Source organism: Oncorhynchus keta, chromosome 21 (genome assembly GCF_023373465.1).
Source record: "Oncorhynchus keta strain PuntledgeMale-10-30-2019 chromosome 21, Oket_V2, whole genome shotgun sequence".
NCBI classification, from domain to species: Eukaryota; Metazoa; Chordata; class Actinopteri; order Salmoniformes; family Salmonidae; genus Oncorhynchus; species Oncorhynchus keta.
In genome coordinates this window covers 16,739,208-16,755,470 of record NC_068441.1, presented here as the reverse complement: position 1 = coordinate 16,755,470, position 16,263 = coordinate 16,739,208, and the positions used below count along the sequence as shown (strand labels likewise).

General features: G+C 44.4%; 1 protein-coding gene across 13 annotated transcripts in view; it reads right to left on the bottom strand.

The window, feature by feature from the left end:
• The window catches only part of LOC118400184 (rap1 GTPase-activating protein 1-like), a 160,038-nt gene that overhangs the window by 21,379 nt on the left and 122,396 nt on the right, over nucleotides 1–16,263 (bottom strand). For 8 of the 13 annotated variants that reach the window (XR_008074200.1, XM_052473380.1, XM_052473382.1 and 5 more), the window contains 5 exons: nucleotides 11,199–11,292; nucleotides 2,441–2,476; nucleotides 1,131–1,178; nucleotides 520–558; nucleotides 161–346 (listed from right to left, as the gene is read on the bottom strand). Coding sequence is in view for 12 of the 13 variants with exons in the window: in XM_052473376.1 (XP_052329336.1) it covers nucleotides 161–346; nucleotides 520–558; nucleotides 1,131–1,178; nucleotides 2,441–2,476; nucleotides 11,199–11,292 (403 nt within the window). In the remaining variant the exon portion in view is untranslated. Of the gene's footprint in view, nucleotides 1–160; nucleotides 347–519; nucleotides 559–1,130; nucleotides 1,179–2,440; nucleotides 2,477–4,159; nucleotides 4,539–11,198; nucleotides 11,293–16,263 lie in introns of those variants that run through there. The other 5 variants (XM_052473384.1, XM_052473377.1, XM_052473385.1 and 2 more) reach the window with 2 other exon arrangements.

The following is a 16,263-nucleotide window of genomic DNA, read 5'->3' as shown; positions in this document are numbered from 1 at the left end:
GGCTCACCCTGTGATGTAAGCAACCTGAGGGAATCTGAGCTAGCAAAAAAACATACTTCCTTCTATTTCCATTTCAGTTTCAATCTATTCCAATTTCAGCTGGAATGAATACTCCAGAAAAACACGGGGAGCAGAATGCTGCCTATAAGACTATGCTCACCTTGCCCATGAACTGTTTCCTGTAGATCTTGGCAATGCTGTTGGTCTCCAGCTTGATGTGTGAGGAAGCACATGGCTGCTGCTCAGGCCCAGGTGTGGCACTGGATTTGTGATTGGTCCCCTCGATCCAGTAGCCTCCAAACTGAGGCAACAGGATAAGGGGGAAGGGGCTCCTACGGCCCAGGACCTGATATCAACCATGATGACACAGGTTAATGGTTACATGAAAATAAACACCATACATGGAATTAAATTCAACAGCAGATAAAGGGTTACCATATTGTGGGTTCACACAGAATGTTTATGACGTATCACAAAGCTCTATATGCGAGACAGATTTCAGTTTCAGATTGTTTGTACCTCGTGAACGCTGGGGTAAGGGATATAGTCCTCCTCTGTCTGCAGAGAAAATCACATGTCATACTTATGAACAACATTGTTCTATTTCCCATCATAGTGCCCTCATAAATGCAGCATGTGACTGATGTGTTCAAAGCACAATCAATCAATATACAAATGCTCAATCTACAATGCCCATTACTTAAATGAAAGGAACCTACATTACATCAGAGACTGAAAACCACTTTAACACTGAGTGTGCAACCCAAACAAAACAACACCATTTTTAGAGTGGCCAACACAATAAACTTAACAATGTATTCACATCTGAATTATCCCCTATTGTGACACTCAGGGCCTTTATTTTTTTTATTTATTTAACGAGGCAAGTCAGTTAACAAATTCTTATTTTCAATGACGGCCTAGGAACAGTGGGTTAACTGCCTGTTCAGGGGTAGAATGACAGATTTGTGCCTTTTCAGCTCGGGGGTTTGAACTTGCAACCTTCCGGTTACTAGTCCAACGCTGTAACCACTAGGCTACCCTGCCGCCTTGGCAAGCATCCCTTTGTTTGGATACAGACTGTCAACCCGCTGAGGATATGTTACAAAGTCCACCGTTCCTAGACTCACTTTGAGGGGTGGAGGGAGGATGCATCTCTGCTCGTCCATTCTACTGCCCTGTGGAGGGAGATAGAGGCATGCCAGTGGACAGGTGATATACACAGTACACACACACATCTGCACAAAATATTAAACTTCTTACTCCAATTTCACTTAAAATAAAATGTAATATTCAATGTATCAAACATTCCTCTATAACGAACCTTGGCATTACAGGTACAAAGGAAAAGAGAGACATGAGAAGCTTTCAGATGAAGGGCAATACATTGTTTCAACATATCAACTAGACATACGTAGCATCACGAGGAAGCAAAGGCAGAGAGAATTCAAATGTAAGTGGAAGAGAAAAGAGAGGGTAGCAACTGAAGCAGAGGAGTGACAGTGTGAAAGACAGGGGACAACAGGGAAGGTGTCATCAACAGCCAGATCCCAGACTACACAGACCAGGGGTCTATTCACAGGACCCATGTTCAGAACGTGTTTGGGGCATCGAACAGTACTATATAGAGCAGTGGTGGCATGCAACACTTTTCCGTCGCAGCTTGCTCAAGTGAACAGCAAGATGAGCTTTAAAAGACAAATCAAGCAGCACCTCACAGCAAACTACCGAAAACTTCCTGCATTTTCAGTATATAGTTGGTTTTGGATTTGCATAATATGCATGATATGTAATTGTTTATGTTCTATTATCTTTTCATATTTTTCTTTTATAGTGTATTATTTTTTTAATGTTTTTATGTTTGTGGACCCCAGGAAGAATACAGTAGCTGGGGCTTATGCAACAGCTAATGGAGATGCATATAAACACACAGCATTGAGATAATCAGAGTGAGTAAAGTAACTGAAACAGAAGCCGTTAAAAGGCCCAGTGCTTCACACAAGGAGCTAATTGGTCACTGTTCCAACAGGGACAGTTTATAGCTTAGAATGAGTTTTGCTACACATAGAGATAGAGATATTGATAAGCTCTCAAAGGCTGATAGCTCTTTGAGCTGATAACGTAGATAAAGAGGGAATATTCCAATACAAAGACCCAGTATGCAGTATAGTAGTAGCACTCATAATTCATCAAACCATCTAAGATCTGTGTCACTTATATACTCTACTACGCTGTGCTCATCAAATGAATAAGAATATGAGCTGGTTTTGTCTCCTAAACCCTAACAGTGTTACACAACAAATAAATCACAAATGTTGTAAACAGGAAACAGGACGAAGACACTTTCCATCTCGGCCTCTCAGAGCACAGAGGAGAAACGACAAAGAAGACAAAGCAGTGACGATAGTATACAGCAGAGCTCTCAGACCACTTACTGTACCTGCATCCTCTGGATCATTGCAAATAGGTCCGAGGTCTGAGGGAGAGAAACATCGAAGAGGGAGAGTGGTTTACTGACTGGTAAAATAGGCTGGCTCTGCAGTGTTCTTCACATGAGATTTCTCTTGTGTTCATCCCAACCCATTTGTGGATATGGAGCTGGGAGTTCTGTTGATCCAAGCCCAATTTTATTTACAACCGGCCTCTGACTCCTCCATGGCATCGATGTGCTGCACTTCTTTCCCAGGCCTGTCACACCACCCCAGCACAACACCAGCCCAACTGAGACACCATTCAGTATTCACTGAATTGCTCCTCCACACTGGAAAACAATCTCCTGGAAACACATATATTCCTCTGAAGGAGTGCAGCCCAGTGCCTCTAAAGGCAGTGGAGGAATATTAAGGCTGCAAACAGCCACTAACCACTTCAGCTGACTTCCTTGCACTGTGTGTTAACTCTGGACACTCAAGGTGTGTTGATGAGTGACCGTAATACACTTAGCCCATTAGATCAACATGGAATGGGGAGAGTAGATATAAGCCAGCAAATGAAAACAAATGAGATACCTGGCTTTACAAACGGGTTCTAATATTACCCTCCGTCTGCCAGCCCTGTTCATTTCTAATCAATAGAAGTCTACTGTACAACTCCTGCAAGAAGTGAGGCAGAGATCCATCAGATTCATACTCCTCTAACCAAAAATCAACACCAATGCTGTAACCTCTTTACAAACTCCATTCACTATCAGCTCCCATTAACTGCAGGATCCATTCTATCCCAGATAAGAGACATTCATATAGAGTAAGAGAAGTAATACCCACAGCCAGGCAGTTGTTCTCCAATGAAACACTTTGTGAGCTACATAGCCAATGATGAGCGTCACATAGCCAATGATAGCCCAGATTGTTGTGCAGAGAGGCCCTCTCTGTACCATGTAACAAACGTGGAATGAGGTGTCAAGCTGATGTTTCCACATGACAACATACATTTACTATGGTCACACCAGGACTTACTAAAAGGGTGCATACACACACTACTCACATACTGACCAACATTGGCTTGTCTCAATGAAGCCATGGGTGCAACCCATTGTTCCCTGTGTGAACAAACAGTGTCATATGATACGCTGGCAGATCCTACTGCCGCCTTGAAAACAAACACAAGTGCAAACAAACATGGACCAAATTGCCAGTGTGTATCGGAACCCAAAACTAAGATATTACTGTTTTTCATACACAAATATTCACCTCAATCTGTGACTGTGCAATAATAACCTAGCCTGCACGTGCAGGATGACTGAACTATCTGCCAGACAAAAACCGACCATTGAGAGGTGCTGACATGATAATGAGTAACAGTGATGGGACTGGAAACTGCACTAAAGACCAACCCTGACCTAATGGCCTCCTATACTCTCAATTGTCTCTGTGGCTACTGTAAACTGTCCTATCAAAACCAAGCAAACCAAATGAGTTGATCACACATCTGTCATGTTCGACCAATCTCTGTGTACATGAGAAATCAACAAATTAATATGAATGATAAGACACAGCTGTGCCTTCAAGTGAGAACAGCTGTTCTGACTGCTACAGAGTAATGTCGATCAGATATGCATTTAGAGTAACACTACACTGAAAGATATCTAAGATCACACTGATCTGCACTACAGTATTACTCAGTCTCTTACTCATTTACAACAGTAAGAATAAATACTTACATCGCTGTGTCGTCTCCTCTGGCCCCGTGTAATAACCGCAGGACTGAGGAACACATGGCCACTCTTAGTCATCCTGAAGTCAGTCATAACTTCAAAATTCAGACTCCAAAAAACAGTGTACTGGTATATTTGTCTCTCTGTGTGTGTAGTGACCAGATGGTCAGAGGCCTGACTACTACTGTCACTTTACACTCTGCATTCTACTGCATCTAAAAACACTACAGGAACTGCTGCTGTGTCTCATGTCTAAATAGCTCTGCATGCCCATTAGAATGCATGGGTGTGTCTGTGGGTATAGATCTGTATGTACTATATTTGTGTGAGCATGTGCCTGACTGTAAAGATCCTCCCCTTCTCTTCCTCTTTTCACACACTCTGTCTGTTCTCGAGGAAGTAGAGAGAGAGAGAGAGAGGCACTGCGTTTCTCCACCTCCCACTGTGAATAACTATGCCTCTCTCTGGCTTATTTGGCCTGCCTCTCTTGCTTTGTACAGTTCTCTTTTTTTACCCTTTCATATGGTGAAAATACTGTCTTCCTCTTTCTGTTCCCCCCCCTCTCTCAATCCAAATGGCTTTATTGGCATGGTAAACATATGTTTACACTGCCAAAGTAAGTGAAATAGATAATAAATAAAAGTGAAATAAACAATAAAAATGTACAGTAAACATTACACTCACAAAGGTTCCAAAGGAATAGAGCCATTTCAAATGTCCCCTCTCTCTCTCTCTCTCTCTCTCTCTCTCTCTCTCTCTCTCTCTCTCTCTCTCTCTCTCTCTCTCTCTCTCTCTCTCTCTCTCTCTCTCTCTCTCTCTCTCTCTCTCTCTCTCTCTCTCTCTCTCTCTCTCTCTCTCTCTCTCTCTCTCTCTCTCTCTCTCTCTCTCTCTCTCTCTCTCTCTCTCTCTCTCTCTCTCTCTCTCTCTCTCTCTCTCTCTCTCTCTCTCTCTCTCTCTCTCTCTCTCTCTCCTGAGGACAAAAGCACCATGAACTCATAAACAATCATCAGAGGCCTTTCCCACTCTACGGCATTTCCCCAATAAATGCACTTCAAATAAAGCTTGTTTCTCCACCACACACTACAAACAACTACAAAGTCAAATGGTCTAGCTAAATGAATTATCACACTGGTGATTTGTGATGTTTTATTTGTGCTAACAATGACTGTGTTTTTGTATTTAAATGTGTATGCATATCGTATATTTATATAGTATTATACAGAGAGCATTTGGAATTGAGACATAGGTATCAATATGTCTTCTGTGTTCAAATAAAGGTAAAATAAACACTATATTGAATATAACAAGAATACACATTGTCTAAACTATCATACACACGGCTGTCAAACTATGCAAACATACAGTCCATGAGAGTCATAGTCCACACATCCTCTGAGCTAAACAAATATCATAAATTTGCATTCTGTACATACAGTAGTCTGTGCTCAAAACGAGCTTATTTACACTGTAAAGTAAGTCTACCTTCCAGTCTGAATAACGTGTATAAACTGCCTTCCATGAACTGAAGAAGCAAATGCTCAATTTATTGGTGTGCTCTGCAAAGACCATGGTTCTTGATGTTACAGTAAGACCCTCCTTCTTCCTGTATTGACACACAGCCCTTTTCTCCAGGGGCCTTTACTGACCCTGTGAAAGTTTTAATGGGCCTGGTCTCAGATGACTCAGCAGGCTGCATGAGCCCAAAGAGGGTCTGCTGATTCTGCAAGGTCCAGGGTCTGAGATCAGGGTATCAACATCTCATCTCTTCAACTTTCAGAACAACAAGAAGGGTAAACATTCTGTAGTATATTGGGTTGTATGTGTGAGTAAGAGGAAGAGAAAGAGAAAGAGGGAGGAGAGAAAGGGGTAGAGTCTAGTTGTATTATTATGTGAAAGTGTACACTTGTGTATTTTATGGAACTCCTCCTCTCTGGTACTCTCCCACTATCACATTTACAACCAATACTGACCAACGTCCTGCCACAGGGAAACACATTTCAGAAACATCTCAATGAAAACTGATTGGGTTAATTTTCTAATGGCGCTGCAGTTGTACAAGAATATGAACACTGTCAGTTCATCCACCAAAATACATTTCTGCAGAGAGAAAATCAATGGACAAAACACACGAGGGGAGAGTTCTGAGTTTCTATGATGAGGAGACTATGTATGCAACATTAAACCTCTAATACCGATTGATGTCTTTATATAAAATGGAGACACTTTACTGTGAAGGACTGTTGTACTGTAGGAAGAGCTTTGAGCGAAGCGTACATTTGCATTAATGGCAGCAGATAAAGTTTGATTTTGTAGGAGAACACACTGTACAGGCCAGGGATGGGCAACTGGCGACCCGCGGACCTATAAATACAATTTAAAAAATTCAGGCTGGGTATCTACTTACTTTTGGGAGTTAGAGTAGTAGAATACATCAGGTGCAATTTCAACATTTCGTTGTGCATAAGCAGTCACTCAATTAACCCATGTCAGCTATTGCATTGCATTAAATTAGTTATAAAATGCAGTCTTTTTGTGGGCCCCACAACTAATGAAGTTGCCCATCCCTGGTATAGGCTCTTTAGAATGTATTACATCTCATTTGTCAGTCTGTATACTCAGACTTTAAATTAAATAACCAAACTTGGGTTCAGCAGGAATATCCTAAAAAAGGTAAACCCTGTCGATATTGTAAAGATGTGTGCAAATGTCTGAGAACATATCAGTGTATTATTATTAGACGCAAGGCTACAGGGTAATACAGTGCCTTCAGAAAGTGTTGACATCCCTTGACTTTTTACACATTTTGTTACTTAACAAAGTGGGATTAAAATGTATTTAATTGTCCTTTTTTGTCAACGATCCACACACAATACTCTGTAATGTAAAAGTGGAAAAGATATGAAAGATAAAACACTAATATATCTTGGTTAGCTAAGTATTCAACCTCCAGAGTCAATACATGTTAGAATCCCATTTGACATTGATTACAGCTGTGAGTGTTTTGGGGTATATCTCTAAGAGCTTTACATACCTGGATTGTACAATATTTGCCCATTATTCTTTTTAAAATTCAAGCTCTGTCAAGTTGGTTGTTGATCATTGCTAGACAGCCATTTTCAAGTCTTACCATAGATTTTCAAACCGATTCAATGTCTTCTTGGTAAGCAAGACTGAACCAGATTTTCCTCTTATTCCTCTTATTGCAAACCGGATGCATGTTTTTCAATATTTTTCCTTCCTTTCACTCTGTCATTTAGGTTAGTATTACGGAGTAACTATCCATCCTAAATGTTCTCTTATCACAGCCATTAAACTCTGTAACTGTATTAAAATCACCATTGGCCTCATGTTGAAATCCCTGAGCGGTTTCCTTGCAAACGAGTTAGGAAGGACGCCTGCATTTTGTAGTGACTGGGTGTATTGATACACCATCCAAAGCGTAACTGACAACTTCGCGAGGCTCAAAGGGACATTTAGTGTCTGCTTTTTTGTATTTTCACCCATCCCTTCTTTTCGAGGCATTGGAAAACCTCCCTGGTCTTTGTGGTTGAATCTGTCCTTGAAATTCACTTCTCTACTGAGGGACCTTACTGATAATTGTATGTGTATGGTACAGAGATGGAGTTGTCATGTTAACCACTATTATTGCACACAGAATGAGTCCATGCAACTTATTATGTGACTTGTTAAGCAAATGTTTATTCCTGTACTCATTTAGGCTTGCCATAACAAAGGGGTTGAATTATTATTGACTCTGTTTCACCTGTTTTTGTGAATGTCTCCACCCCTTCAGGTGTCACCCATCTTCCCCATTATTTCCTGTGTGTTCTCTGTTTGTCTGTTGCCAGTTCATTTGTTTGTTTGTTCAAGTCAACCAGCGTTTTGTGTCTCAGCTCCTGCATTTTCCAGTCTTTTTTCTCACCCTCCTGGTTTTGACCCTTGCCTGTCCTGACTCTGAGCCTGCTTGCCTGACCCCCCCTACGCACTACCCTCTGTAATATGACCTCATGGCTTGGTTTTTAATCTGACATGCACTGTCAACTGTGGGACCTTATATAGACAGGTGTGTGCCTTTCCAAATCATGTCCAATCAATTGAATTTACCACAGGTGGACTCCAATCAAGTTGTAGAAACATCTCAAGGATAATCAATGGAAACAGGGTGCACCTGAGCCCAATTCTGAGTCGCATAGGAAAGGGTCTGAATACTTATGTATTTTTAATACATTTGAAAACATTTCTAAAAACCTGTTTTCACTTTGTCATTATGGGGTATTGGGTGTAGATTGATGAGGGGAAAAAAATAATTGTATAAATTTTAGAATAAGGCTGTAACGTACCAACATATGGAAATACTTTCCGAATGCACTGTATGTGGTCATTGCATAACACTTTTCTTTTCCATTTACATCAATTATAAGTAAATAATAATAATAATATTATATTATATATTATATTATTAATATTATTATTATTAATATTATTATTATATTCTTATATTATTATATTATTATTATTATATTATTATTATTTATATTATTATTATTATATTATTATAAGTAAAAATTAAACTCAAGTGGAAGTTAGAATTCACACTGGATGTGGGAAGTGAATGTAATAAACAAAACTGTCAAAACTGTTAAAATCTTAGCTCATTGTCAAATACAAGTGGCATTCAATGGAAACCATGTGGAAACCATGCATACACACAGCAAAGGGACGTGGGCTGAATGATAAAAGGGAAATACTGTAGAAAAGTAATAACCAGCATAGTGAATAGATAAGAGCTCTCTTTCTCAAGCCCCAACATCATATTGAGAGTCCAAGTACACTTTAACTTTATTTCCCTTTACAAGTCCTTTAAGCACTCCAGGTTAGTGCCCTAGGATAGATGCAATAAGGAGCCTCTCTCCCACTGATGCACTCTCACTACCCTCCCTTGCCTGGGGGTCTACACGCTACCCATTTTTGTTTTCTGACTTGATTACCAGAGCTACTCTGTGTGAGTGCAATGATGTTCCCTCCAACCCTAAATATAACAGTGTGGCAAAGCTTCAGTTAGAAGGCGCCTGATAGGCCCAGGGCCTGAGGGAGAGACGATTCGCTGTGGCTCATCTGATACCAATGAGTTACACAGCAATAACATTGACCCTATTGACCATGAATCAATGACTACAATCGCTACAAGGCTTTTGCATACAAGGACATGAACAGGGATGTTGGTAAGATCAGACAAACTGGGCTGAGGAAGATGGACCTGAATCCCCCATCACCACTGTAACCCATAGCTCACATCACAACTTTCAGCTCACTTCCACCACTTATTCCAACACCAGATACCTGAACTTCCCATCCCAGACCTGTGGAGAGACCTGACAATGCTTTGGCCACGCCACTCTTCCGTCCACTCCTCTGCAATCATGCTCTCTGATTGACTAAAGGGGTATTCAGTGTGCACAAAAGCCAATTGGCACGGGCCGGAGAAAATGCATCAGGATCCATTCATTGTGGCTGTCAGCAGCAGACTCCCACATGACCTTCCTCTGGCTAGCCGAGCTGAGGAGCACAAAGAGGCCTCAGTCTCCACTGCAGCATCTGCTCTGGTCTGCTCTCCTCTGCTCTTCACACATCCATCCATCAGAGGGCTTGACTGATGCAGAGGGTAGCAGTGTCTCCAGGACCACCAACACCACCAGAGAGACATCTGTAGGCTGAGGCATTGTGCCCCAGAACACAGCAGTGGGAATATGGACCGATAGACACTATGGCAATACAGTCTGGACCAAGAGCATTTACCGGATACAGTTCTACTGAAGTACCCTGTGATTTATATTCTGCCGAATATGTTTTATATAAGGATGCAATGCATAATCATGGACATTATGCATGACTATAATGGACAGCTTCTTGACGAGGTCACTCACCTATAAACGTGCGGATTACTGCAGACCTAATCATTGAGTGTTCCTCATGTCCAATTGAGTCACAGCACCTGTGTTCATAGAGCAGCATAAATGAATCACCATGAGAGTGAGTGACAGCGGGTTTGCAGAGGTTGAGGAAGGAGCACTAGAATCTAGACCACTGGAACTGTTTACCTCACTCTAACACTCCAGTTCTGTAATGTGTGGGTCTTTGAGAGACAGATATTATTTATGAGACTCTAGCTATGTGCCTGTGAAGAGCTGGGATCCGAGAGCCAAAACAGTATGCTATGAAATATGTATTTCTATATGTACAATTTATAGTATACTTTTTCATTTATTTTTTATTTAAAAAATGTTACCAATTTCGTGGGATCCAATTGGTAGTTACAGTCTTGTACCATCGCTGCAACTCCAACTTGGGAGAGGCGAAGGTCGAGAGCCGTGCGCCCCCCGAAACATGACCCAGCCAAGACGCACTGCTTCTTGACACAATGCCCGCTTAACCCGGAAGCTGCCACACCAATGTGTCAGAGGAAACACCGTACACCTGCCGACCGTGTCAGCATGCATGCACCCAGCCTGCCACAGGAGTCGCTAGAGCGTGATGACGGCCAAACCCTCCCGACGCTGGGCCAATTGTGGGCTGCCCTATGGGTCTCCCGGTCGCAACCAGCTGTAACAGAGCCTGGAATTGAACCAGGATCTCGAACCAGGATCTTATAGTGACTTCAATGAATACCGGACCCAACACCGGGAGCTTGTGGCATATAGGCCATCACTCAATGTGAGTGTAGGCCGTCATTGTAAATAAGAATTTGTTCTTAACTGACTTGCCTAGTTAAATAAAGGTTAAAGAAACAACAACAAAAAAAGAAAGAAAAAAAATATCAGAGCAGACTGTCCATGTGACTGGATCTGGAGCGATCTGATTGGTGACACCTTTCACCTGCACACAGAGCAGCACAAGGGAACACAACACAGAGAGGAGTGGGGATGAATAGAAAACAGGAGAGAAAGAGACAGGTAAGAGAGAGGCTTGTGAAGAGAGGTAAGAAGTCATGGCTGAATAGAAGAGCTGACAGGGTGGGTGCAGTGGGTGGTTTGGACCCCCCTCTTACCTTTGATAACGAGCGAGTGCGATACGAAGGGTGGGAGTGAGACAGCGAGGGCTCTAGTGTGTTAGAGATACGAGGAATCCTTCCATCCTCTTTCCTGTGGGGCACAGAGGAAAAGTCAGAGTCATTGACATTTATATATCATGACTTTATGTGGGTACGATGAGAGTCTATTACAGTTGAAAAATCAGGTTAGGTTGCTTTTGAGTGGAACATCTCTGGTAGAGATTAATTGGTATTGTGAATTCTGGCCATTATAGAGTTCCAAGTTTTGCCCTCACCACATTAGAGAGAGGAACATGCTAACACTGTGCATCATGTGACTGAGCTGAATGTCTTTCCAGTCTCTCAACAGTAAATACTTGGGGTTAAACCAGACTTGTTTTTCTGCCTTGTTCCACTAGCCTACAGTATTGTTTCCTGAGCCTGTGAAGTGGTGAGGACAGGCTATAACTAGGGCTGTCAGGAAACTGGGATGTCTGAACCATTGAAAAATAACTACTAAGTAATTCTAATTGTATTTTCTGAACAACACAGAGGGAAAAGGGAGGTTAAAATCTCCTACTCCCTCCCTCTGTCTGTGCACGTTTTCTCTGGTGACAGGATCTTATTAGCATCCTGGCCAGAGCTGTATACTGAGTCAAAACATGTTACTTCACACAACGTCTCACAAAGCAGTCAACTGCTGGATTGACTGGCAGTCAAGCTTTCAACGGCCCATATACAATCAATTAATGAGCCTCTCTGCATTCTACACACAAACCTTGAGCAGAGGGCACCATTACTGAGCCTTTAAGCTGGAAGCGCTCTATTAACGTTAGCTGTCTCTTCTTGAAAAGCATGTCGAAAAAATGATTTCACCTTAAATTCCTATTTCTAACAACTCAAATAATATTTTTTTTTGGTGCAATAACAAAGTTCTATCAGGCTGTTAAGCAGTTAGAAGGTCACACCAGAAATGCCATCAGGTGGTGTGTAGTGCAATGTGGAGGTACAAATGTTTTAACGTTATAACGTTTAGACGAAATCGGGATCTTTAACGTTAATTACATTTAAGTCATTTAGCAGACGCTCTTATCCAGAGCGACTTACAAATTGGTGCATTCACCTTATGACATCCAGTGGAACAGCCACTTTACAATAGTGCATCTAAATCTTTTAAGGGGGGGGGGTGAGAAGGATTACTTTATCCTATCCTAGGTATTCCTTAAAGAGGTGGGGTTTCAGGTGTCTCCGGAAGGTGGTGATTAACTCCGCTGTCCTGGCGTCGTGGGGAGTTTGTTCCACCATTGGGGGCCAGAGCAGCGAACAGTTTTGACTGGGCTGAGCGGGAACTGTACTTCCTCAGTGGTAGGGAGGCGAGCAGGCCAGAGGTGGATGAACGCAGTGCCCTTGTTTGGGTGTAGGGCCTGATCAGAGCCTGGAGGTACTGAGGTGCCGTTCCCCTCACAGCTCCGTAGGCAAGCACCATGGTCTTGTAGCGGATTCGAGCTTCAACTGGAAGCCAGTGGAGAGAGCGGAGGAGCGGGGTGACGTGAGAGAACTTGGGAAGGTTGAACACCAGACGGGCTGCAGCGTTCTGGATGAGTTGTAGGGGTTTAATGGCACAGGCAGGGAGCCCAGCCAACAGCGAGTTGCAGTAATCCAGACGGGAGATGACAAGTGCCTGGATTAGGACCTGCGCCGCTTCCTGTGTGAGGCAGGGTCGTACTCTGCGGATGTTGTAGAGCATGAACCTACAGGAACGGGCCACCGCCTTGATGTTAGTTGAGAACGACAGGGTGTTGTCCAGGATCACGCCAAGGTTCTTAGCGCTCTGGGAGGAGGACACAATGGAGTTGTCAACCGTGATGGCGAGATCATGGAACGGGCAGTCCTTCCCCGGGAGGAAGAGCAGCTCCGTCTTGCCGAGGTTCAGCTTGAGGTGGTGATCCGTCATCCACACTGATATGTCTGCCAGACATGCAGAGATGTGATTCACCACCTGGTCATCAGAAGGGGGAAAGGAGAAGATTAATTGTGTGTCGTCTGCATAGCAATGATAGGAGAGACCATGTGAGGTTATGACAGAGCCAAGTGACTTGGTGTATAGCGAGAATAGGAGAGGGCCTAGAACCGAGCCCTGGGGGACACCAGTGGTGAGAGCGCGTGGTGAGGAGACAGATTCTCGCCACGCCACCTGATAGGAGCGACCTGTCAGGTAGGATGCAATCCAAGCGTGGGCCGCGCCGGAGATGCCCAACTCGGAGAGGGTGGAGAGGAGGATCTGATGGTTCACAGTATCGAAGGCAGCCGATAGGTCTAGAAGGATGAGAGCAGAGGAGAGAGAGTTAGCTTTAGCAGTGTGGAGCGCCTCCGTGATACAGAGAAGAGCAGTCTCAGTTGAATGACTAGTCTTGAAACCTGACTGATTTGGATCAAGAAGGTCATTCTGAGAGAGATAGCGGGAGAGCTGGCCAAGGACGGCACGTTCAAGAGTTTTGGAGAGAAAAGAAAGAAGGGATACTGGTCTGTAATTGATGACATCGGAGGGATCGAGTGCAGGTTTTTTCAGAAGGGGTGCAACTCTCGCTCTCTTGAAGATGGAAGGGACGTAGCCAGCGGTCAGGGAGTTGATGAGCGAGGTGAGGTAAGGGAGAAGGTCTCCGGAAATGGTCTGGAGAAGAGAGGAGGGGATAGGGTCAAGCGGGCAGGTTGTTGGGCGGCCAGCCGTCACAAGACGCGAGATTTCATCTGGAGAGAGAGGGGAGAAAGAGGTCAGAGCACAGGGTAGGGCAGTGTGAGCAGAACCAGCGGTGTCGTTTGACTTAGCAAACGAGGATCGGATGTCGTCGACCTTCTTTTCAAAATGGTTGACAAAGTCATCTGCAGAGAGGGAGGAGGGAGGGGAGGGGGAGGAGGATTCAGGAGGGAGGAGAAGGTGGCAAAGAGCTTCCTAGGGTTAGAGGCAGATGCTTGGAATTTAGAGTGGTAGAAAGTGGCTTTAGCAGCAGAGACAGAGGAGGAAAATGTAGAGAGGAGGGAGTGAAAGGATGCCAGGTCCGCAGGGAGGCGAGTTTTCCTCCATTTCCGCTCGGCTGCCCGGAGCCTTGTTCTGTGAGCTCGCAATGAGTCGTCGAGCCACGGAGCGGGAGGGGAGGACCGAGCCGGCCTGGAGGATAGGGGACATAGAGAGTCAAAGGATGCAGAAAGGCAGGAGAGGAGGGTTGAGGAGGCAGAATCAGGAGATAGGTTGGAGAAGGTTTGAGCAGAGGGAAGAGATGATAGGATGGAAGAGGAGAGAGTAGCGGGGGAGAGAGAGCGAAGGTTGGGACGGCGCGATACCATCCGAGTAGGGGCAGTGTGGGAAGTGTTGGATGAGAGCAAGAGGGAAAAGGATACAAGGTAGTGGTCGGAGACTTGGAGGGGAGTTGCAATGAGGTTAGTGGAAGAACAGCACCTAGTAAAGATGAGGTCGAGCGTATTGCCTGCCTTGTGAGTAGGGGGGGAAGGTGAGAGGGTGAGGTCAAAAGAGGAGAGGAGTGGAAAGAAGGAGGCAGAGAGGAATGAGTCAAAGGTAGACGTGGGGAGGTTAAAGTCGCCCAGAACTGTGAGAGGTGAGCCGTCCTCAGGAAAGGAGCTTATCAAGGCATCAAGCTCATTGATGAACTCTCCGAGGGGACCTGGAGGGCGATAAATGATAAGGATGTTAAGCTTGAAAGGGCTGGTAACTGTGACAGCATGAAATTCAAAGGAGGCGATAGACAGATGGGTAAGGGGAGAAAGAGAGAATGACCACTTGGGAGAGATGAGGATCCCGGTGCCACCACCCCGCTGACCAGAAGCTCTCGGGGTGTGCGAGAACACGTGGGCGGACGAAGAGAGAGCAGTAGGAGTAGCAATGTTATCTGTGGTGATCCATGTTTCCGTCAGTGCCAAGAAGTCGAGGGACTGGAGGGAGGCATAGGCTGAGATGAACTCTGCCTTGTTGGCCGCAGATCGGCAGTTCCAGAGGCTACCAGAGACCTGGAACTCCACGTGGGTCGTGCGCGCTGGGACCACCAGATTAGGGTGGCCGCGGCCACGCGGTGTGGAGCGTTTGTATGGTCTGTGCAGAGAGGAGAGAACAGGGATAGACAGACACATAGTTGACAGGCTACAGAAGAGGCTACGCTAATGCAAGGAGATTGGAATGACAAGTGGACTACACGTCTCGAATGTTCAGAAAGTTAAGCTTACGTAGCAAGAATCTTATTGACTAAAATGATTAAAATGATACAGTACTGCTGAAGTAGGCTAGCTGGCAGTGGCTGCGTTGTTGACTTTGTAGGCTAGCTGGCAGTGGCTGCGTTGTTGACACTACACTAATCAAGTCGTTCCGTTGAGTGTAATAGTTTCTACAGTGCTGCTATTCGGGGCTAGCTGGCTAGCTAGCAGTGTTGATTACGTTACATTGTGTTAAAAGAACGACAATAGCTGGCTAGCTAACCTAGAAAAACGCTCTAGACTACACAATTATCTTTGATACACAGACGGCTATGTAGCTAGCTATGTAGCTAGCTACGATCAAACAAATCAAACCGTTGTGCTGTAATGAAATGAAATGAAAATGTGATACTACCTGTGGAGCGAAGCGGAATGCGACCGGGTTGTTGAGTGCGGAAGTTCTATTCAGTAGACGTTGGCTAGCTGTTGGCTAGCTAGCAGTGTCTCCTACGTTAAGGACGACAAATAGCTGGCTAGCTAACCTCGGTAACCTCGGTTTCTTTTCTCTCCAAAACTCTTGAACGTGCCGTCCTTGGCCAGCTCTCCCGCTATCTCTCTCAGAATGACCTTCTTGATCCAAATCAGTCAGGTTTCAAGACAAGTCATTCAACTGAGACTGCTCTTCTCTGTATCACGGAGGCGCTCCGCACCGCTAAAGCTAACTCTCTCTCCTCTGCTCTCATCCTTCTAGACCTATCGGCTGCCTTCGATACTGTGAACCATCAGATCCTCCTCTCCACCCTCTCCGAGTTGGGCATCTCCGGCGCGGCCCACGCTTGGATTGTGTCCTACCTGACAGGTCGCTCCTACCAGGTGGCGTGGC